The sequence below is a fragment of the Hylobates moloch genome, unplaced genomic scaffold, assembly GCF_009828535.3.
Source record: "Hylobates moloch isolate HMO894 unplaced genomic scaffold, HMol_V3 SCAFFOLD_2, whole genome shotgun sequence".
NCBI lineage: Eukaryota > Metazoa > Chordata > Mammalia > Primates > Hylobatidae > Hylobates > Hylobates moloch.
In genome coordinates, this window is record NW_026652277.1 from 60804765 (window position 1) to 60829344 (window position 24580).

At 36.4% G+C, this 24580-nt stretch overlaps 1 protein-coding gene across 8 annotated transcripts in view; it reads right to left on the reverse strand.

The window, feature by feature from the left end:
• Window positions 1-24580, reverse strand: part of SLC4A4 (solute carrier family 4 member 4) — a 491091-nt gene that overhangs the window by 101623 nt on the left and 364888 nt on the right. For all 8 annotated transcript variants that reach the window (XM_058434021.1, XM_032150489.2, XM_058434009.1 and 5 more), the window contains 5 exons: window positions 22275-22362; window positions 19471-19625; window positions 18711-18824; window positions 16339-16513; window positions 3073-3206 (listed from right to left, as the gene is read on the reverse strand). In XM_058434021.1, coding sequence (XP_058290004.1) covers window positions 3073-3206; window positions 16339-16513; window positions 18711-18824; window positions 19471-19625; window positions 22275-22362 — 666 coding nt within the window. The remainder of the gene's footprint in view (window positions 1-3072; window positions 3207-16338; window positions 16514-18710; window positions 18825-19470; window positions 19626-22274; window positions 22363-24580) is intronic.

Here is a 24580-nt window from a genome sequence, read left to right on the forward strand (position 1 = left end):
TGGTATTATTACATCCAATAAATTCCCTTGGTGCCAAATTTAAACAGCAATTAAGTTTTAAAAAGCAACAGGAAATGATATTAGAGATCAAAGAAGAAATTATGGTGAATTAGAAGGAAGAAATAGATTCATATCGTTATGATACCACTCAGTGTTCCTAGATATTTTGAGTCATAGTTTCTCAGTAGCATAAAACCAAGGATACAGACAAACTGAAGAAGTCACATCTGAAATATGCTACAGAAATTAATGTTCAGCCACTGACAAATAAATATAAACTCCCTAAAAAAATACATCCAGTAATATCATGGAAGAATTAAAAATTTGAAGGCTTAAAAGTAAACTGTTTAAAGAATATAGGGAAAACAATACTGAATGACCAAATGATAATAATACAAATTAAAATCCAACCTTAATTGTGAAGTTTTTATATAGCTTAGAACACACTGCTGAAACATCTTTCAGATTCCTCACCCAAGTAAAAAGAAGGAATCTAATTATTATTGTGATAAAATGTGTAAAAATAATGCAAAACAGATTGCAGAATTCGGGAAATAAAACTACAAGTATCTTTGAAAAGTTGTGAGCTATTTTCTTCCTTCTATTACTGATTTTAAGAGATGGCAGCATATCATTCATATTCCTTTATAATTCTCCAGTTTACAGGGCAAATATCAAAACCTCAGAAATAAATCCATGATTATGCAGAGTTTGAGTCCAGTGAACCTACAAAGCAAGGATCTACCTATTCTTCAACAGTGGTAAAATACGCTGGGGAAAATCTGGGCAAGACAAAGTAAAATAGTTCTTAACTGAAGGACATTTTCAGATCTCTTGCATGCTAAAGTCTAAAGCGAATTACCAAGAGGAGGGTATATAATATACAGCACTTCCCAGACTTACTGGGACCACAGAAGTTTTTTTTTCATGGAGCATGGAATGAGACTAGTAATTGATGAAACACACTTTTGGAAATAGTGATCTACCCAAACATTTTGTATCTGGACAGAATATTATCACTGCTGCTGCTATAACATAAACAAATGATATAGCATTGTGATTAAAATAATGCTTGCCACATATTACTAAATGATGTATTTAAAGCATAGCTTCTCACATGTTTCCTGTTGATTTACAACTGGTTTCAAATAAATCACTTGGAACTATGTATATGTTACCAATTATGATGAAAAAAGGGAGAATGAGAAGGGAACTTGCTTAGTGAAAGGAAATAATCTGTATCTCACAATTACTTAAAACAAACTGGGATGCAAACATTTTCTGTAGATTAAGGCTCTGATCACATTTCATCCAATAAATCTTTCTGCAAAGTTTGTGCATGTTTGTTCCTGTTTATAGTACATCCTTGTTTAATCTTTCCACAAAGGCTTTCTTGTCTCACACAATGTTTCCTTAAACATATAAAAACTGTTTGACTCTTTCTATAAACTGACATGAATAAAATTCTTTCCAATGTTCTTCTGAGAATTATGATAGAGAAGGGATTTATAATAATAATTACCTACAGAAAATTCACAACATTACTTAAAATTTGGAACTTTTTACATTCTCAAAAGACTCCTGCTGATGTCCTCAACCCTGTTTTCAAAAAACTGGTTTTAAAGCCTCATTCCCTCCTCCATCTTATGACTATTTTTGATAACACCCACACTTTCAAAGGCCATATATGAGTCCATAAGTCCATGATGTACTACGAAGGTAATGACAATTCTAAAATTAAAATCCTAAAAATGTATAACAATGTAAGACTATGGGAATGCCGACAAGGAGTGCCAGCAGGCCATGAGACATTCTTCAATCTACCTAAGGATTGAGATCTGCCAGTAAAGACAATTCTCTCTTAGAAGTATCAACTACATTAGAAAGAGGCTGGAATACCCAATTTCATTTTGAATCTATTTGTGTACTAATGTGGCCACTTGGATGATTCACTTAACTCATGTTTCCCCTTCTTAAAATGATCCATCAATTTCTAAAAGAAAATGCTGATATCATAATTGCGATGCCCATTAGAAACTTCTAGTGATTCCTGAAGAGATTTGGACTCTGGAGTCAGAAAGCAGGAATTCATATCCCAGCCCCACCAATGACTTGTGATGTAATATTAGGCAATTTACTTATTGTTCCTGTGCTTGTTTCTTCGTCTATAAATCAGGATGTGGTCCCTACCTCATAGGATTGCTGTAAGAATTAAATGAGTTAGTACATGTAAAGTGCCTAGGATAATACTTGGTACATGATCAACTCACAATGAATGTTAGGTATTTATTCAGCTGAGTTTTAGAAGCTATCTTTAGTTAAGAACATGAAACTGCGGTGAGGAGCAGTGGACTAAGTAAAGAGTATCCGGTCTCTTTCATTATTGAATGATGTGAACTTAATCAATTTAATTTCTCTAGCATGTCAGTCAGGATTATGGCAGGAAATAGAAGGCATTCTGAAGTAACAATAAATGGCAAGGCACTCAGGGACCATCAACCGCAGGAAGCCACTACTAACTTCAGGCTTGAAAAGGCCAAGGAAGGAATAGAGCTACCAGAGCCTGGTGAGGGCTAGAGTCAAGGTGGATGAGCCACTTGACAGGGGCTAAAGTCCTTGGGGATAAGCACTGCCAGAATGCTGTGCTAAAACAAAGATGGTGAGCTGGGGAAAGGCAGACATACTCAGACCTCTCTCTCTCTCTCTCTCTCTCTCTCTTCCCGTCTTGTTGGTACTCCCCATTAGCCAAACCCAAGAGAAAGCCAGAAGGCAAAGGGGCGTGGGTGTTGCTGTCCACAGGCATCAGCCCCTAGAGCACAGGGCAGGACAATGGGAAAGAGAGTAAGTGGGAAGGGAGCAAGGATGCACACAACGTAAGAGCCTCAGTAGAATCACATCTGAAACAAGTGGTGACTACCTAATTGCTAAGGTCCTTTCACCTCTCACATCTGAACATTCCAGTATTCTGAGTGATTCTTGGAGCTGCCTAATCACTATTCTATGCTCTATCTAGCCTATAAAGATTCTACAATTAAGCAATTCTAATTTGCAATTAAATATGTATGTACATACTTGCTGAAATTAAATAGAAGCCTCTCAAAAACTAGGACAGGTCCGGTGCTGCTCAGAATAGTGAGTGGTTGACCAGCAAAAAGGCAAAAGATGGCTCCAGAGACAGCAGTGCCCAGGAAACTCTCCAACACGCCCTAAAATAAAGAAAGTACAGATGTTAAATGAAACACATCTTTTTTCTTCTCATTTGTGATGTCACTAGGCAAATAAAGCCACATGAATATACTATTAGGAGGGTCTTAGCAAACATATCGAGAATGAAGGAGGCCGGGCGCGGTGGCTCACGCTTGTAATCCCAGCACTTTGGGAGGCCGAGGCGGGCGGATCACGAGGTCAGGAGATCGAGACCACAGTGAAACCCCGTCTCTACTAAAAATACAAAAAATTAGCCGGGCGTGGTGGCGGGCGCCTGTAGTCCCAGCTACTCGGAGGCTGAGGCAGGAGAATGGCATGAACCCGGGAGGCGGAGCTTGCAGTGAGCCGAGATTGCGCCACTGCACTCCAGCCTGGGTGACAGAGACAGACTCCGTCTCAAAAAAAAAAAAAAAAAAAATCAAGAACAAAGTCTTTTACCAATATGCATATTGCCACCATTTATTTCACCTTACATACAATTTAGTCATGGTTCCCTACTCCAAGGGTCGACCTGCTCTAAAGCACTATAATTACTATGATGGCTGGTGTGTAGAAGGCAAAAGGTGGCTCTGATCCTTACTAAAATACTAACTGAAGCTTCTACACATCAAAATCAAATGGTTAGAAGTGACTTGGTATTTTCGGTGGCATTTTCCTCTTTGTGGTTCCTTTCAGTGTTTAGCCTGATTTCGCCTTGTACATAGTAGGCACTTATAAGTAGCTCTCTTTTATGTACAAAAGCTATTTTTTTCCTAGAGACACACCTTTGAAATAGAGAGGGGCACAAAGGGGACCAAAAAAGTGATTTGTCCTCCATTCTGCAATTTCTAACACACCAATTTCAAAAGACATTCTCATTACATTTTCATCGTCCAATGTAAACTTATAGAAGAGCTTCAATTAACTATTTCTACAGAAAATATATGTGCTAGAACATAAATAAGTAGTCTTTTATGGCCACATTTCCTTTTAGTTACATCTCTGGAAATCAACCCATTATTTTCCTTTAGCATAATAAAAACAAAGGTGATGTGTCAGCAAGGACCACTGACACAAAACCATCCTCACTTTCCTAATCACGTCACTCAGGACCAATGCTTTCAAGGATGACAAACTAGCCTGTTTCCTATATTTTTCATTATTTCAAACTTTAGTTATTAGTTTAGTTAGTAGTTAGGTTGGTGCAAAAGTTGTCGCAGCTTTTGCCATTAAAATAATTAAAATAATGGCAAAAACCGCGATTACTTTTGCACCAACCTATAGACAAGCACATGTGTATTTGCAGGAAGGTTCTTTTGTAGACATAAAATAATATTTTATGAAGACGTGATTTTTAAACATAAAAGGATAACAGAAACCCTTTATTCATACATGAAGCTATAAATCTGAACATAAAACTTGCAAAATAAAACATTTTCAAATGAGTAAAGAAATTCTATAGCTTTAAAGGACACGATAATATATTCAGTGGTAGATAAAACAGTGGAGCAAAATCATGTGATCTCTTGGTATAAGAAGAGTTCTCTCTTCAATTAAACAATAAATTACCTGTTCTTAGAAGTATGATTTATGCCACATAAAATAAGCCTTTTAATTGAAACAACCCCCGACCTGGAGCAGAGTGGATTTCTGGGGAATCTGCAGTGTCCCTCAGTCATTTCCTGTGACCCTCAACCTCCGAGTTAACCTATCCATCTGTCAACCTCACTAGGCCACCTCTTACCACTGTCCCAAAAGTTCTCCAGCAACTTCTCATTCACTTATCATTTTTAAAGAAAATACAATATATATAAAATGATTATGAAGAAATTGTTTTTTAAATCAACTTACAAAACTTACACAGTAAGTGCCACTCAAAAGATTAGGAGACCATTATTACAATAATTACTCAAAATATTTCTTACAACACTACTTCAGAGACAGCAACATTCTCCATAGACTGACATTAGCAATAGCACATCCTCCCATTTTAAGGGTGGAATTCAATTCAGAAAACAAATGAAAATCCTTTAGAGCAGCACTAGATAATAATGGAGTTGGGATGATGGTGGATATAAAAACAAGAGTTGACAATTAAGTAGTAAGATTGGCTTCTCTCATGGCAAATACACACACTCTGAAACAATCCAGAACAACTCCAGTTCATACAGAAATCTAGGTTTGAAGCCTGGCAGGAAGGTCTCATAAGGACTTCCATTTACATGGATGTAGGTCCAGCACATGGCTGAAGGGTACCATCTCATTATTTATAGCCATTCCGTAGACAGACTATCTTGCTCATTCTTCCTCACAGGGACAGAAACCAGAATAACAAGGAAGGGCAGCAGAACCGAGATGTATTTATGCAGAGAAGACAGAAAAGGGTTATCCTAGGCCAACAAATAGCATTTGTCTTGATTTCTTAAACATTTAGACATGGAGATTCAAGGGAGTTAAGTGATATGAACAAACTCACATTCAATGTGACACAACAAGTCTTTGGGTCTTTAGTGTATGTACTTGCCCAACCAGACTTCACCCCTGGTAAGGATAAAAGGTGTACCACAGACTGGAATTTCAACCCTTGTGCATAGACAGTGGGCTATGTCTTTATAATTTATCTTTCTTTTTTTACATCTTACATCAGTGTATGCATAAGATGAAAGGTAGAAGCTTGAATGCTTCCTGTGGCAGGACAAGCTACACTCTGGGTGCGTGTGATAGGCAGATATACTACAACATTCTTTATCAAGCAAGGAGTGACATTTCTCATCACTACTATGGATCAAAACAGCACTCACTGAGTGTAAGGGAGAATATAAAGGGAAAAAGAGCAATACAAAAGAAGAGATTTTTGCATTCTGTACTTGATTTGACATAGCTATTAATCTTGGGGAGGATAAGAACAGGGTCTTCCGGCATCATCCATGTTTCTCTTTCTCTCATCATGCTATCCACCATCTCTACATGTGGTCTGTAGGCACTCAGCAACTGCTAAAGGAACCAAGAAGCAAGACCCGAATGACACTCTAGGTTCCACTTATCAAAGGTCAACAGGCATTGTTGCTCATTCCGTAAAGATAACAACCAATTTCTTCCAGAAAACCACTTTGATTTATGGAAGCCATATGACTGTTAAAAGGCAGATTATTTTTATTTCAGTACTTGATCCTTTGGTAAGTGCTACAGTTTCCATTCTGTTGCTGACAATCTTGAAATAGAGACAGGTGATTTATTATACACACTGCACTGGAAACTTGCTTAAACTTAGAGATGTTTCCAGTATTTCTGAGAAAAGAACTATTTGACATCTTCCTCTTCACAATACAGAAATTTAAAAAATAATATGTAATGAATAACTGTAGTTTAACTGTAAAGTTTAAAGCAATTTATAAGGTGAACTATCAGAAACCTCTTTTCTGATTTATTATATTCAGTGTTCACTAATACAAAAAGGAAAACAATGTGTGGATATGTGTATTTTTAAAAGCCATAACTCATAAAGGCATTTCTACACCTGATTTCTCGGAGGAACAAATTCCCTAGCAATTTATGAGGCTGCAGACAGCTAAGCTCTGAGGTGTGGAGTAACAGGATGCCACAAAGTGCTCTAGTCCATTTTGGTTGGGCTTTCATTTTATTCCACTTCTGATCATGTGACACCACCGTGGAACAGCAGAAAGAGCAAACAACTGGCAGTCAGAAATCTGCAGTCTAAGCTCCGTTCTGCCAAAAAGAGCTGATGGTCTTAGAAATGTCACTTCACCTCAGTAAATTTCAGTGTTTTTATGGAGAGGAAAAATTAAGATGCTATAGTAGAGCACCGGACTCTGGAGTCAGACAATCCCAGATTGACATCTATACCATATTATTTTCTAGATCAATGACTTTAAGCAAGTTATTTAACCTACCTATGCTTTCTGGAGTTAGTATGCACATTAGATACATAATGTATGTAAGGTGCTTAGCATAGTCTCTGACTGATAAAAACCTTTTCAATACATGGCAACCATATGTGTACTGTACTTATTTAAATATTAGATGACGGCTGGGCGTGGTGGCTCACGCCTGTAATCCCAGCATTTTGGGAGGCTCAGGTGGACAGATCACCTGAGATCAGGAGTTCGAGACCAGCCTGGCCAACGTGGAGAAACTCTGTCTCTACTAAAAACACAAAAATTAGCCATGCACACCTGTAGTCCCAGCTACTCAGGAGGCTGAGGCAGGAGAATCGCTTGAACCCAGGAGGCAGAGGTTGCAGTGAGCTGAGATCATGCCACTCCACTCCAGCCTGGGCAACAGTCTCAAAAAAAAAAAAAAAAAAAAAAAACCATGAGGAGGTTGGACTGGATAATCTCTAAGGTCTCTTCCAGGTGGCTCAGCACAAAGAGCATGTCTTGGAGTCAGGGACATCTGAATTTAAATCTCAGTTCTACCAGTGACCAACTGGGTAACCTTTCTAAATCCTACTTCTCTTCTGTAGAATCAATAGCTACTTCACAGGATAATTATTTGGATAAAATGAAAGAATAATATGTAAAGAGCAAAGAACAGAGTCTCGTATAAAGCAGAGATACAATCTAACGTTGATTTCTTTTCCTTGGCTGCTTTTCATCACCTTCTTTTCAGCCTCTATTATTTCTCTTTCCTTTAAGAGACAAAGGAGATAAAAAGAAATTCAAAAGAAGTGATGTGAAAAGATAAAAAATAGTCTTCAGAAGAAACAGGTAAAAAAAAAAAAAGGCTCTTTAGCTCTACAGTATTTCCCAGAGTAAATTTTAAATCAACAGAAGTCTTAGGCGGCAACACTATGGCCATTAAGAGCCACTTCTTTCCATTCCTTTGCGTCACATTCAAGTCAATCATAATAAATAAAATAGCTTGTTTTACTTTACAGCAGTGAAGTCAAAATCGATATCCAAAAACATTTGTGAATATTTTTCAGCTTGTATTAGGGTATAAAATTAAACCAAGGATGGCCCGTGTTTGGCCCATGTTTTTTTAAAGTCAAGAGATTAGGAGACATCCCAGAATAGTAAAACATATTTTTTACTAAAAGAAATCAGACCATAGGAGCAAGATTCTAAAAAAAATTAAAAGCCAACCATGATTTGTAATACCAGCATTTTATGTCTTTCAGCAACTTGGGACAAGGGCTGCCAAGGCCACCAATACCTGTCATGGCAAAGGCAAAGCAAGCACATTCAAGATGATAAAACATTATTAAAAATCTATGCTGTCAACTTGGACTTTATCGCAATTTGGTTTCTTCATATAACACTAAAAAGTGACTTTTGTTGTTTTATGTCCTTTTTATTAAGGACTTTATTATTTGGATTAATACTTATAACCCTGTTTAGGGAGGCTGAGTGACAATAACAGAAGGGGAAAAAAGGCTAAGGAGAAAAGTGGCAGAACAGCCTAGGAAAACAAAAAGTTTTCTATTTTTTTTGACAATTTTCCACCCACTAAAGTATGGAAAATAAAGGTGGCATCAAATGATAAAGCATTTACCAACATTACTGTCGTGTTTCAGGCTTTAGAAATTTTTTTGTTTATAACAGTAAAAAGAAATGCCAGTCTTTTTGGTGGTGTTCATAAGGAACTCTGCAGCATATTGAATAATAAATAATAAAATTAAATTTTGCTAGATAAGCCTTTGAAACCAAAGTTTAGTCAAGAATTATGATGTAGCCCAATGCCACTGGAAATAAGCAGTCAGAGCGGAATTACCTATATGAGTTTTGATGTCAGGTCACCAGCATAAGACAAACCACATGATCAAAAATAAGTGGAGAAATGATTCAAGTATCTAAAGCAAATTTGGGTCACATGAGAGTCATCTCAGAAGATTTTTTAATAAAAAAAAATACTGATTATTTCCACCCTAGACAATTAAATCAGAACCAATGAAGATAATGCCTAGGGATTCAGTATTTTTTTAAGTTCCCCAAGTGATTCCCATGTGCCCCAAATGTGAGATGTACCTCCCCTTCTCCTTCAGAATAGCAGTAACGATTGGTCACACAGACCATTCATCTACACTAGGGAAGGAGACTGGATATACAACCCTCATTTTTTATTTCCCCTGTGTAGCTACAGCCAATAAATCAGTGATTTCTGTCCTGACAGATCACAGCTGCCAAATCCTTATTGCCACCCGCTCTGCCTAAAGTACTTTGTCGTCATAAGCAAGGATTTCTGTTTACAATGCCCAGCAGGAAATGAAAAAAAGGCAAGACTTGAAAGATGAATTATTTCCCTGCTTGAAGAAAAGTATGAACCAAAAATCTTACCAAGAGTTCCAAGTCTAATAGACTGGATGAGCAAGACATGGAGGGCTTTCTAATATCTTTTTTGTTTGAAGAGCTGTGAATATGTATCTAGATCAGAAACATTAGGCCAGTATAACCTTACACAAAAACCAATTCCAGATGGATAAAAAATTTAAATGAAAACAGAACAGAACTAAAATACGTGGGTAAATATTTCTTTAATCTTGGGGTAGGGAAAACCTCTCTAAATATATCATGAAAAGAAGAAATTATTTAAAAATTGACAATTTGGTCTACATAAAAATTAAGATCTATACAGCAAAGAAATCATAAATAAGGTTAAAAGACATATGGTAACCCTAAGAAAAATATATTTTGTAATATTTCTCACAAGCAAAGAGAAAATATCCTTATTATACAAAGAGTTCTCATAAGGCAATGAAAAAAACCCTAAATGCCCCAAAAGGAAAATATACCAATGATACAAGTATAAAGAAGTATAGACAATCAATAAAAATGTGAAAGGAGATTCACCCTCACTAAGTAATCAAAGAAATTAGAATTAAATAAAAAATGAACCATTATTTTTCAACCCACAGAATGACAAAAATGAGAACATGGGACAAAATTCTGTTTTCACAAGGGTATAAGCAAGTGGAATCCTTGTCCGTTATTGGAAGACGTATGAACTGATATAGCCTTGTGTAGTGTACTTGAAACAAATATCAAAAAATAAAATGAGCACATCCTGCAATCATTCTGCTAGAAATTTGCCCTAAGAAGGTAATCACAAATAATAAACATGTAGTTAATCACCTACATTTTTTTGTTTATAAAAAACTGGGAAAAACTAAAAGTCCACTAAGGGGGGCTCTGTTATAGTAATAGCACATGCATCATGTGTATAAATATATGTGGTCATGAAAAATGATGTTAAATATTCATACTGAAGTGGAAAGACATCCATGAAATACTAAAGTTATGTAACAGCATCCTATATGTCAATCTATCTGTATACACATGAATTTTAAGATGTGTGGGAAAATGTTCATGACAATGTTAATAGTGATTAATTTATTTATGTAAAATTCTATATATCAATCTATCTGTATACACATGAATTTTAAGATGCATGGGAAAATGTTCATGACTATGTTAATAATGATTAATTCTGGTTGATGGGTTTAAGGGCAAAATTACCTTCTACATAATTTTTTTGGATTTTTGGAATTTTCTACAATACATAATTATATCTTATTCTCAAAACAGTTGCAAGTCAAACACAAAATAAGAATTAGAATTTAGCATCAGTTGAGACTCCCCACATCCCTGCCTAAATCTCTATCATTTTCTGATCACCAAGAAAATAGGGTGACAAAGGTCTTTCAAATCAAAAAACCCACCGAATACACATTACTTAATCTCAGTCAAACAGGATTTAATTCGCAACTTGCCCATGAAGCAAAGCACATTATTTAAAGTTTCTTTAAAAAAGAAATAGCTAATAAGTTTTAAAGGCAACCAGGTAATGCAGAATCCTTATTTTGTCACTAAATATGTCTATTTATTTTTACCTACCAAAATTGTGTCATTCCAACACATAATCTCTACCTAACTTTGAAACTGGAATATGTTGATAGTGTAGATTAACGTCACCTTATATTTTCACTTCAAGGAGGAAATGCATTTTGGTGCCAAAGTACAACACTCAGCTAAACTGAAACTCTTGCACAATTCTCAATACAGTAAAGCAATTACCAATTTGCTTTAATCTTGCTGTTGTAAATTACACATAATAGGCTTTGTAAAGATTTGTCTATCTTATAAAGGAATATCACATGTGAATAAGAAATGATATAGTTCCAACTTAAGCAGATTGATTAAATATTCTCAGCACAGCTTTATGCTAAAATAAAGTCTCAAATTTGGAGATGGCAACTATAAATGTTCCTTATTATGAGACAAGTTCCCTTAAAATGTGCTCTGTTAAGCTCCAGAAATATCACAAAATTCACAGAATCTAAAAATCTTACTGTATTCTTTTGCTGAAAGGTTTGTGAAAATAGGATTATATTTACTCCTGGAAAAAAATTAAAATTACTTTCTTCACTCAGTGTTCACTCTAGACTGTGCTTATTCATTCACAATCAACAATGTAGGCTTAAATTAAAATACTTTTCTGTATTTCATAACACTAAAAGGAATAATTTTTTAAATAATATAAGACGTCACAAGGTATCAAAAATTATTCCTTATATAAGTATCTTGCCCATAGACTAAGTAATCCATAAATATTTGTTGATTTAATTTGCATAGGTTCCATTCAGACAGTACTTTGAATGAAAAACCAATAGTAGTAATAAATTCTACTGAAATACATTTATATGCTGACATTTAACAATTTAATTAGAAGTAGCTAAATGAATTGAGCAGTATACTTGTTTGGCAACCAAGAATATAAATGAATTGGCCCATCCATGTGAATCGGTTCCACATCAGTGGATTCAACCAACTGCTGATCAAAAATAGGAAAAAATAAAAATAAAACATAACAATTTAACAATAAATGCTAATACAAAATTTAAAATATAGTATAACGTATTTCATAGTATTTGCATTGTATTAGGCATTATAAGTAACCTAGAGATAATTTAAAGTATATGGATGTGCAAAGGTACTACACAAATAGTACTCCATTTTGTAAAAGAGATTTGCACATCGATGAATTTTGGTATCCGTGGGAGGAAAGGGGGTCCTGGAACCAATCCTCTGCTGATATCAAGGAATGACTGCAATAATGCAGTGAGTTGGCATGCATGGTTACAGAGAGTTTAGTTATGAAGGGGACACGTTCTTTAGGATGGTAAGGCTGAAAAGCCTTTGTTTACCTGACAATATGGCAAGGAGACCAGAGCATTACTACGGGACTTACTATAAGAAAAGGAAAATAGGAGTGTTGCATAATTCTCGGACTTCAGAAAGCTTATGTTCTAGTCCTCCACTGCTGTACTATAAAAAAAGAAAACAGTCACAAGCCAGGGTTGCATCTCAGATGAATGTAAGGTCAACTCTTGGCTGAGTGGTTCAGTTACTCAAAGAAGCCCTAGCTAAAGTTTACTGCTGACATTTAACAAGAAATTTGTGAATACCCATTCTGTAAGTCCCAGAGTTCTCTCAGGGCAGCCTAATGGGCAAAATGTGTACGCCAAGCTAGTGAATTCATGCAATCATCTATGTCAGCGTTATAACTGTATGATTGTACTTAGAGACACGGTAGCCTCAACTGTTCTATTCTGAACATAATTTCATGGGAAATAATCTACATAGCTCCCAAAATAATCACTTCTAATTATATATGTGTATATATATGCTCTAAGATAAATGCTTCAAGCAGGCAAGACCTTCTGAACAGAAGCTGGCAGAAGAGTTTGCTTAGACAACAGCCATGCAGTGACTCATCTGTGTTTTCACAACACGTTTCTACCCAGCACCCATGTCTATTTGTAGCCTGACAATAAAGGCCCTATGTGAACCATCTCTGAGTTGTCTGCCTTTAAAAGCAAGGACACTGTTCTCAGTTGACTCATTTGAGCTGCCTGTGCTTTTGTGAATAACCCACTGCCACATTTATGAAGGCATGTGACATAACTGCAGATTATTTCAGGCTCTGCCAATGCTTTTCTGCTTAGTCTTGGTCTACTGTTTAGAAAAGCAAGTGAAGCCAGAGGACTTCATCCCCTAAATATGCTCACTACACCCCACTACTGGTATCTCTTTGGGGTAACTGAAAAAAACTGTTTTCATCAACACCCTACACTATAACTGGGATTCAGAATTGGAATTTCTGTCTATTTTGCTCGTCTATCTTTATCTCCGGCACTTAAAACAGTGTTGAACACATAGTAGACACTCCATAAATACTTGCAAGGAATGAATCAACTTCTGTCATAGACCTGTAAAATGACCTGGGCCTTAGCACCAAATTCATAAAATATTGTCTTATCCTGGTCCCAGGTCAAGAAGACTTCTCCTGCCAGAAAGTCAAAAATTTTGTGCGGTAAAGTACACATCCTTTCAATCAAGAGATTATCTTCCACCTTATATTCCACATTAAATCACCTTACTCCCTAGTCCTTAAAATATATAAAACTACTAATATTTGTTAAGTTTTGGTTCAACAAATTTAAATTAATAGTCATTAATTTTCTATCCCTCTTTTTCAGTGTTTTTGCCACTTACTGTGATTTCTAGATGTATCAAATTGCAGTCTAGGAGAAAGACATTGCCAATATGTTTCTTAAAGGAAAAAAGCTTCAGAAGAGAGTGAAAAATATGTTCTTCAGTATTTTCAAACAATCCATCCACAGTTTCAGTGAAATTATCAATGGAGGTTACAAAATCTATTAATAAAATAATCAAATTGCATCTGGAAAATTTCCCCATAAATTTGAAAGTCAACTCCCAGCAGTCACATCCAGCAAATGGTTATTTTAGTAGACTACTTAACATCCTGAAGCACTGAAAGTATTTACGTTTCTCCTGAAATCTTTAGAACACAGAAAATAGCTAATTCCACCAGCAAGGCCTTTCCCAGGTCATATATCACAGAGGAGAAAAATACCAATTAACTATGTATGTTACATAATAGAGTGCTCTACTTTCCCAAAACCTACTCATATAGAAGTTCATCCATCTAGGAGGGATCAAAACAGATCTGAACAGACTTCTTCTCTACAGTCAGATGCAACATTGTAAAGTCAAGTCTTATGAGGTTGCAAAGAATTACAATTCAATTCAAAAAAGGCAATAAACTAATACACATAGGCAATATTGCAATGTCCCCACCTCAATGAGAATGTCCATCCAAAAAATGTTTAAAAATATCTGCACAACACAAGAAAGTCTCTATACATTCTGACAGACGGAAGACAGTTTTGTTCTTACCGCCCTCTCAAAATCACAGCTTTCTTCTGTTTTCTTAACATGTGGTTGCCTGTATTAACTTCTTCAAGCTGGCCGTAGGGTGTTTCCCCAGTGCCATCTTCTCCATTTTTTTCCTTGAACGATCTGTTTTAGTTATCCTTATGCTGTCATTTAGATGAAGAATAGCTGCCCAACTTGGATATAGATCAAATTTTATAAAAATTCTATTACTGACATCACTACTACAATTTAATGTATTCATTTTTGTCTTACAAATGAGGGAAAAGGAGAAAAACACGCTCTATTTCATCTCTATGTCCTATTAGAGTTGGTTCTTATAACCCATGCTGCAGATCTCTCACTGGTAACACAGAGATATGTGTTCTTTGACCAGCACATTTTATTTTCTAAAATGTTAATCAGTTGCCAATATTTAAAAATCACTGGCTTCACTAAGAATCAGAATTTTCAGCCTCTCTTTGAAGATCAGAAAATGAAGCAAGACTGGGTACACATTTATGTGGGAAAAAGCAAAGCTGAGTGGCAACTGCCTCTTTCTGATGGAGTATGAGCTCTTAGACATCATCACAGTCCCCCCACTGTGAGAAAGCCCAAGTTAGCTATGTGGAGAAGTCGTGTGGAGAGTATCCAGACCCCAAATATTCTGGACATCCTAGCTTAGGCACCAACACATGAGTAAAGAAGCTGCTGCGTGACCTCCACCTCTGCTGCCATCTGACTGCAAGTGTATGAGGGACCAAAGAGAACCACTCAGCTGAGCCAACCCGCCATCCAAACCATGAAAGAGAGTAATAAAATGGTTGTTTCAAGCCTCTAAGTTTTAGGGTAACATGCTATGCAGTACTAGATAAGAACTAAAAGATAAAACTGCACTTGACAAACTAAAATACAATTGTATAATTTCTCCCTTCTTACTTAGGTCAACACAGATGTTATAATCTCCATAGTATTTTTGTATTTAGACAAAAATCTAAAATATGCATGTGCCCAGGAAAGAAAACCAAAGTAGAAAAAAAGCAATCCTATGGAATCAGCTGCATTAAAAAAAAAAAAATAAGCTGGCTGGCATCACTTATGAATACCACATAGGTTATACAGTAATATATAGTAAAGTGGAAGGAAAAGTGTGAAAAGGGCTTCAATCTGGTCCTTTTCACAGGAATATAACTTCATTCACTACTTGTATTCATCACCTAGCACAATAGCTTTTTTTCAAATGATTGGATCAACTAAAAGTAGTTTTGGACATATTTTTCTGGTTGGTGGAGGGAATCAAACACATCTTTTCTATCACCAAAACTTTAGCTATTATTGTTGCCAAAGGAAGGTAATGCTGAGAAGTAACCAACTAATTGTGGTTACAATTAATCATACAAAATAAGTGAAGCCAGAGTCGTTACAGCTTAATGAGAATCAGGTCCACCTACAGGAGACATAATTGTTAGCTTGTATTCATTAAAACCAAATTATACTGGTAAACATGCAAACCCAACTTTGAGCAAATCACTCAGTGGTATGATGCTATTTGCTCGTGTGTAAAATTAAGCTAATAATACATTTCCAAAGAAAGTGTACTCATCAAGTTTAACAGAATATGTTCCACATAGTCAAAGTAGTAGAAGATCTAAACCTTGTGCACTGTACAAGATTAAAGCAGCTGATATGCTTTCGCCCAAATAGAATTGTGTATCCTCATTTCCTTCCCTTCCTTTCCCTACTTGTGACTCAAGCCAGATTTCATCGAGCTATTTTTATAATTACTAAAATGCTGGAAATACAGCAGCAGGCCAGAAGCAAAGTAAAATGCAGCATCCAGCAAAAGAAAGAAAATCACGCTGAGTAACTGAAAGGCCATCTGCTTCTAACTGAGCTGTAGGGGTGAGGAAGGCAATCTGGGCTGTACTATTTGTGTCCTCCTCAAAACCATACCCACCTGCATGTTGTCAGTGGCATCCCCAAGCAGTCCTCCAAAAGTGATAGCATTAGTTACAGTTGCCAGATAAATGAAGAGAATTGCCGAAAGAGCTTGAATATTTAAAGCATCATAAAAATCACTGGCAAAAAATGGCACTTTCCTCTTTATGTCTTTAATTAATCCACCACAGAACCTGGGCAGAGAGAATGCAAACATCCACAAAATGTAAAGTAAATTACCATCAAATTAATCAAGAGGTAACTCATTAAATCAAACACAACATATTTAAAATGCTTGAATCAGTGACAAGATACTACTTAACCACTTACGATGAAACCAGAAAACTATAAAGGAATAAATTTTCTTCTATCTCATTCTTTTTGGGTCACCAACTTAGGTGTCACATTTCTTGAAGACCAGCCAGTTGGTCTTTAGAAAAGAGTGAACTGTGTAAATACATTAAAATTTTTCATTGCCTAGAGAAAAACGTCCAAATATGCGAGCAGATCATATAAAGGCCCTTCATCATCTTGCCATAGTACCCTTTCCACCCTCATTCATACATTCATTCATTCATTCATTCACTCACTCATTTATTCATCATTCATTCTTTCATCCTCAATAAATGCTACTGAGCACCTGCGATATGCCCACACTCTGGCACTCTTCTGAGTGCTGAGGACACAACAGTGAACAACATGCGTCAAAAAACCTCTGCTTTCATGGAGTTTACTCTGGGAACCAAAAGGAGGCAGACAATAAATGAATAAATGCAACACATAGTGATAAAAATCAAGAGAAAAATTAAATGGGAAAGAGCATTATGTAGTACTGGAGAAAAGGTGGTTGAAATTTTAGATAGAGTGGCCAGGTCTCCAAGAAGGTGACTTTAGGGTAAGGACCTGAAGGAACTAAGGGAGGAAGCCATGGAGGTGTGTGATGGGAGGAAATGCAGCTGAGCCCCATGACAAGTGTCAGCAGGTCAGTTGAGTGACTTGCACATCGGTCTACTCACCCTCCCAACCAAGCCTCAAACCTCAGTCTTCCCCAGGGCTTCTGCCTAGAATGCCCTATTCTGAAGCTCAACAGCTCTCCGAAGTCTTGACCTTGCACTTACAGTTCATATTTCCACTCTTGCTATTACATTTTATTAGGATTATCCATCTATCTGTCTGCACACCCACTGGACCTTAGCCGCACTCAGTGCCCTGCTTCAGTTTTCTTAGTATTCACAGGCCTGCGCATGGTACCACGCATATTACAGGCACTCAATTAGTTTAGCAAAGGTGAAATATAAAAGAATGAAATATATTCTGATTAAATTAAAAATTAAATCCCAGAACTCAATGTGTGTAAAAAAAAGAAAAGGGTATTCCTAATGGAAATAATTTACAAAAAACTATTCAAAAAAAGGTTGGGGAGGAGAGGAGAGAAGATTTTATGTTCTCTATCCTTTGAGAATAAAGGAGAGAGGAATAATACCCTGTTAATTTGGGAGAGAAGTCCAAGTGGGTCATCAGGAGAACGAAACAACTTCATTTCATTCAGATTCAATTGCATATTATAATGACATACCTTTTCATGTTCAAAAACCCTGCAGTGTTTTTAAAAGGCCATATCTTCATAAAATAAGTATCCCACTTAAAATTTTACTTAACATCCAATAAAAGGAAGAATCTAATGGTAGGGAAGGAAGAGTTATCATGGAAAGAAATTAGCTGAAGCAATTTAGGAAACCTGAATTCCCAATTACAGGCTAAGGAGGTAGAACAGTGAGAACTCATTCCTATATCATGTTACTCACTTTTAAATACACATACAGGCGAGAAATAGAATTATGAAAGCCAAGAGGTGAAGGCTGGTACATCTGTCAGTCCTCTGCCATCTCTCTGACCCTAATACGCCCTCAGTCATTCCCCTCTAGTCTCGCTGGCTTTGGTGCCAGCCCTGCCACACACCAGGCACTCTGTTGCAGCCCACCTCCACACACCCACCACACCCACATGGTCTGTCTCCCACCTCCTGTAGCACTTTCTTCAAATGTTGCCATTCTCTGTAAGGCCTTCTCTGACCACTCTCATCTAAAATTGGAATACAATACTCCCATCCTCAAAGTCCCTACTTCTGCCTTAATTTTCCTCATAAAACCATCACCACATTTACTTATTCACTTACTGCTTATGTCTTATCACTACAATATAAGATCCTTATGGGAATACAGTATCATTTAATTCACTGCTATATTCCCAGTGCCTGTGACAAATAGGTATACCGTAAATATTTGTTGGCTGAACAGATGAACAAACTAGTGAATAATACGTTGATAGATGAAGAGAAATTTACATTTAAGGAGAACCTCATCATGAATGGCAAAGGAAACTGTCAGTTACCGTCCAGTTCGCTGCAGTTCTTCACAATCCCCATGTCCGCCTCCTCCGTGACCTCCATCATGGGGTGTATCCCCATTCATTTGAACATTCTCTCCACCTGAGTACATATTCTTTCTAAGCAAGACAACAGAGCCCAAGAGTATATTAGTTTATTTTATTCATTCGCTTCTTAGCTGTATCATGCTCTGGCTAACGGAGAGATGGAGTGAAAACCCTTAAGGTGAAAGACTGTTATTTCTTTCTGCTATCTAACAGACAATTCTTTAAGTGTTACATTTAGAACCAATACAAATGACTGGATGAATAGGAAAGTTGAATGAACTGTATGTCTTAAAAGAGGGAAACTGTTTCAACTGGGAAAAAATAGATTTCTAGAAAATTGTTTCTCTTCAACTATTTTACCCAATCTCTTAACCATGTACATCTACAAAGACTCACCTTCAGTAAATTTATGTTTCCAGATATACAGGGAGTCCCCAAAACATCCCCAAAGCATGTCTGTGAAACATTCCCATGTAGTAATCTGAGATCTCCAATTTATAATAACTAAAGAACATCATATCACATAACATTTATTTTACAATGCCAAGGTAACGTGAAACCAAGGCACATAAGTGATCCATTTGAGAAAATACATTAAGTTAAACAGGAACCTGAAAATATTAGAACAATAGGTTGACTTCGCTTTTTTTTTTTTTAACATAACCTCCTTCTCAGGGTCATCTCAGCAACTGAAAATTATCAACTGCCTACAATTTACCTTTTGTCAGAGGATGGAAGACTCTTAGGAGGCTCTATCCTAATTGCTGGATCCCATTCCCCAGGTGGAAGGACAATGACTTCATCTAGGAACTCATCAATACCAGCAATCAGGTCGTGCCTGTCTTTTGCTTTATAAGCAATGTCATGGAATACCTAAAGAACAATAAAAGATGTGCTCATCCAAAAAGAGAACTCTGTACATGCTTCACACCCTATCAAGCCTGAAGAATGCAGCCCATAACAACTGTGCTATTAATATTAATCCAGCCATGCTCTGATAGTCCCTATTATTCAGCCTGCATCCTCAAAATATAGGCATTCAGATTATGATTTCAAAGAATAGAGGCAGAGGCCTGAAGAAACAGCTATGTTTTTATGTGTTTTTTTTCCCTACCAATAATATAAAACAACATTGCCTTTCAGCTCCCACTGGTATGTACCACTACTGATACAGTTGCTATGGAAGCCAGATTAAAATGGTTTGGAGAAATATACTGAAGAGTCATTCCCTGAAATAAAAACTACTGGGATAAAAATTGCTGATAACTCAAGAAGGAAAAGTTCAAGCTGAGTGTTCAGATCGAGTTAAGACCCAAACACTGAGTTCTCAAACACATAATGTGAGATATTTAAAAAAGAAAAATCTGGGTTATATTGGCAGCACATTAACCAAAAGGCCTTAAATAGTCGATCATCTGTCTATCTTTTAGCAAGGCAACAACTAAACCATCTAATGCAGCAAGTGCTTCATATCTTTTACACAGATCTCCAAAGAAAGAGGTTCCAAAATGTACACAATCCTTTCTGTCAATCATTCCATTTTTCTAACAGAGCTGATGATCTGAAATTTCTTTACATATCACCTAAGTCTTTCATACTTCATAAGTCAAATTATTAAGTCTTCAGAAGAGAAGACGGTCCCTGTTCAATACCCTTACCTATTCTTAAAGACTGCGACTAAACCACTTCTCCAGGAAAAGAATTTTTTAAAGCTATCAATTAAGTAACATTTAATAGTCTGGGGGTTGTGGGGTTGAGGGGAGGGTGACACAAAATGCCAGCACATAATCTGGGGCTGATATAGCCATTCTCAACCTTATTTTCTCTAGCTGTTTCCCATGATAGAGGCTGGAAAGTCACAGATTCACTTTCCCAGCCAGCTATGCAGATAAAGATGAACAATTCCAACTAATAAGATATAAGAAAAACACTGTCTGGGAAAGCTCTAGAATACCTGTTTAAAAAGGGAGATACAGCTAGCATTACCACACCGTTCTTCCTACTTTGAATAAATACAGATAAGATGACTGGAGCTGATGGTAGGCAATGTCATTTTACCATACTGACAGGAAAAAAAAAACATGCTATTTTAAGATCATAAATTTAGCAAGAGCCTTAGCTCTTGATTTATCATTAAGCCGTTATGTTAAAATAACCCCAGCAAGTACCTACCTCCAAACTTCCAAATAAATCCCAAATTGTTTAAACCACTCTAAATCTCACTTGTTAAAATATTCTTAATTGATACATCTTAGGAGAAAGTATTTTTTAAAACAGAGCTAAATTACAAAAATGCAAAATATAAGATGAATCCACTGAGATGAGTAAAATAAATGTTCCCTTGAGGGGAAAAAGCAGCATAGCCATAAAGCTTTCAGTCACAGAATAAAATAGCTACCTGAGTAATCATCACATGGAACATCTATAACTAAGGAGAAAGGTACCCCTTTCTCCACTTAACACATAGAAAAACCGACAAATCAAGCAATGAAGTAAAAGCAATACATTTGGGGAAATAGTACGCCAGAAAGACCCAGGAGCAGAAACTAATGATCCTCTATTCTAACAGTATTTCTCCTCCTATGGGAATAGTTCAGAGTTTTATCATATCTAAAATGCATGTAACAACATCTAAGCTGTTATGAAAATAAATGGGGTCATAATTCCAACCTGTATAGATACTCTGCCATAATGGTTGCTAATGCATTTTTAGATGTGTATCATTCCTTCCCACAAAATAAGAAAACCATAAAACATGTACTTTCTGATACCTAAGAAAAAATGCATTATCCATTTTATTAGACATTATTTTATAGAACCCATCATTTCTGAAATAATATAGTATATAGACATTTGAATTCCCAGAATTAGTATATTAAAATTTCAAGAGATAAAGTTTAAATTAATACAATGACCTTGAACTTTTTTTTTTTTTTTTTGAGATGGAATCTCGCTCTGTTGCCCAGGCTGGAGTGCAGTGGCGTGATCTCAGCTCACTGCAACCTCTGCATCTCAGGTTCTAGTGATTCTCCTGCCTCAGCCTTCTGAGCAGCTGGGATTACAGGCATGCACCACCACGCCTGGCTAATTTGTTTATTTTTAGTAGAAACGGGTTTTCACCATGTTGGCCAGGCTGCTCTGGAACTCCTGACCTCAGGTGATCCACCCACCTCAACCTCCCAAAGTGCTGGGATTACAGGCGTGAGCCACCATGCCCAGCTGACTCTGAACTTTTTAAAGAATATTTGACATATATCAGTTTTAAGAAATGCAAATGTTTGGTAAAAGAAATGAAAAATGTTTTATTCCAACAGTGTTTAGAATCCCATAGAAAACCAAAATGCATGCCTTACTTTTTGAAAACCATATAGGGTTCAGCTCATTTGTCTCAAATGACTGTATCTCATGTTATAAGGAAGTCTAGTAACCACATAATTCTAATTGAATAAATTGTGACAGCCAATTCACAGTACGACAACACAAGTAGGACATTCACAGAACTCCATCTTCCTGATTTCCTACCTCATCAGACATCAGGGTGGCAATGGCTCTGCCAATCTCATGGTAGGACTTGGCTTTCCCCTTAGGACCTAAGAGAATGAACAAGAACCTAATGGAAAAGGAAAGAAGCAAAGGCTATAACACACATTTCATCAAACTCAACATACATAAAACTGAGAAATGTTTAACTTAGTTCATAAAAAGGTTAGGTCTAGAATTCACCTTTAAAACAAAGGTAATATATTATTGGTAGTACAGAATATACTCTTTCGCACTATTGCAAAACACAGTTCATTGTTCAGTTTATTTGGAGGCAAATGAGAATTTAGCATAGAAACCTGAGAAGCTTCTTCACTGAGCAGGAAAGGTGCACTTCAAGCACTTAATATGAGTCATTCAATCTTTCTATTTTAAACTTTTTTTCTCTCTCCATTTCTACTGATTTTCAGAATCTTTGGAGCAAACCCATCAAGCACAATAACTAGAGTTAGTGCATCTTCACATTTCTCTGACTTTTCCTTACCCAATATGGGCAGTGACAGATGATCGTCTCCACACCTTTAAGAAATATGTCTACTCAGAAGTGACTGGGAATCAGCAAAAACCAAGTCCTCTACAAGCAAGCCACATGGTGACAGCCAAAGTAAGGAAAGAGAAATATGAGAGAAATTCAAAATAAAGCATCATTCACAGACAGTCAAAATTCTTTTGTGGGTGTCCTCTTGTCATTTACCAACATTTTTTCTTCATAATGCACAAAGCATTGCTCCATAGCAAACAGGTCCTGAAACATACAATAACAAACTTAACCCCACTTAGGTTCACCTCTAACCAAGTTGGAAAAATTCCCTCACTTATCACACAGGGCCTTTGCCCTGTGGCATGTTGGCACTGGGGATGAAGGAATCTGATAAGTAAATGAGTAAGAAAAAATTTACAAAAAAAATCTACAAAAGGTGACATGGGATAAATCCCACCTTGATATTGATCATGTATCACCTAACGGGGAGATAATGAGGACAATAAAAATGATAACATCATATGCCTTCCCAGCTTGTAAGGCCTCCAAATCACTTCACATTCATCACTTTATTTACATTTCCATATGACCCTCTGCAGTAAAGAAGGTGTCCTATTCCCATTTAATGGTGAGGAAAGTGAGGCTGATGAAGGTTAATGGAAGAGCCCAAGATCTGTGCCTAGTAAATGACAAAGAGCAGCTACATAGGCATTCTTACCTCTTGTTCTTTTCACCACATATTTCTGCCTAATACTACCTGCCCAACTGATATACCAAGGTTGTGATTTAACAGAAGTCCAAAAATGACTTCCACAGGTCTTCCATAGGTCACTCTGGGTCACTTCTGGATGCTTAGCCAGGGACAAGAAATCTTAGGTAAGATTTTTATGGTACCAGAAACAGCTTGCCATTTTGCTTAGCAGAATTTTATTTTTAACTTACTTATTTATATACCTCACTTCAAATAAAAAAGGATTGACAGCAAATACTTTAAAAAATGTTTGGGTCTGTTCCAAAATGCCCTTGAATGTATAATTACTTTTTTTTTTTAACATAAAATTCAACCCAAAAGGGATTCTAAAATCCCAGAAATTAAGAATGTAAAAAGGTGTCTGAAAGTTTGAATACTCAGGTTTTATACCAGAATAGCCATAAAACCACTTAGTACTTATTTGCTTAGAAACCAGTTCTGAAATGAAGCAGCACACTCACTTTCAAGTGTTACCATAGTAGATAGCAATCAGCAGGCACCAAAGTCTGTTCAAGTATGAAGGAAGTCATTATTTGAATTGAATTTCAGCTCTTTTAACACTGAAGTTTAATTGACACTAGAACTTTTGTCCCTTCGAAGCTGGCCCCTAATTATATGCCACTATGTATAGTATTATAAAGTGCTTCTTTAGGACTGTAAAATGTATTTTTCTAAAGGGACTGATCACTTATTTGAGTGCAACATACACAAAAAATATTTAATGATTAAAGCAAAATAATGCTTTAATCCCATTAAGAAACATAAGTACTGGTCACATTTCTCAATTTCTTTTGCCTGACTACAAATGGTTATATTTCAATTCAATAAGCGTGTGGGTTTAGGTGAAAAGGGGCAGATGCTGTGCCACAAGAGAAAATATCTAACACCTGGATCCTTAGTACAGTTTTAAATAATGGATTTCTTCTGCTTCCATTTTTATTATCTTCATGTATCTAAATATTAACTTTTCAGTAATGCATAATATCCAAAACTTTTCCAAACACTCTGTATCTCTTCCTACCTCTCCCTAGCACCTCCATGATGATTATAGCTTAC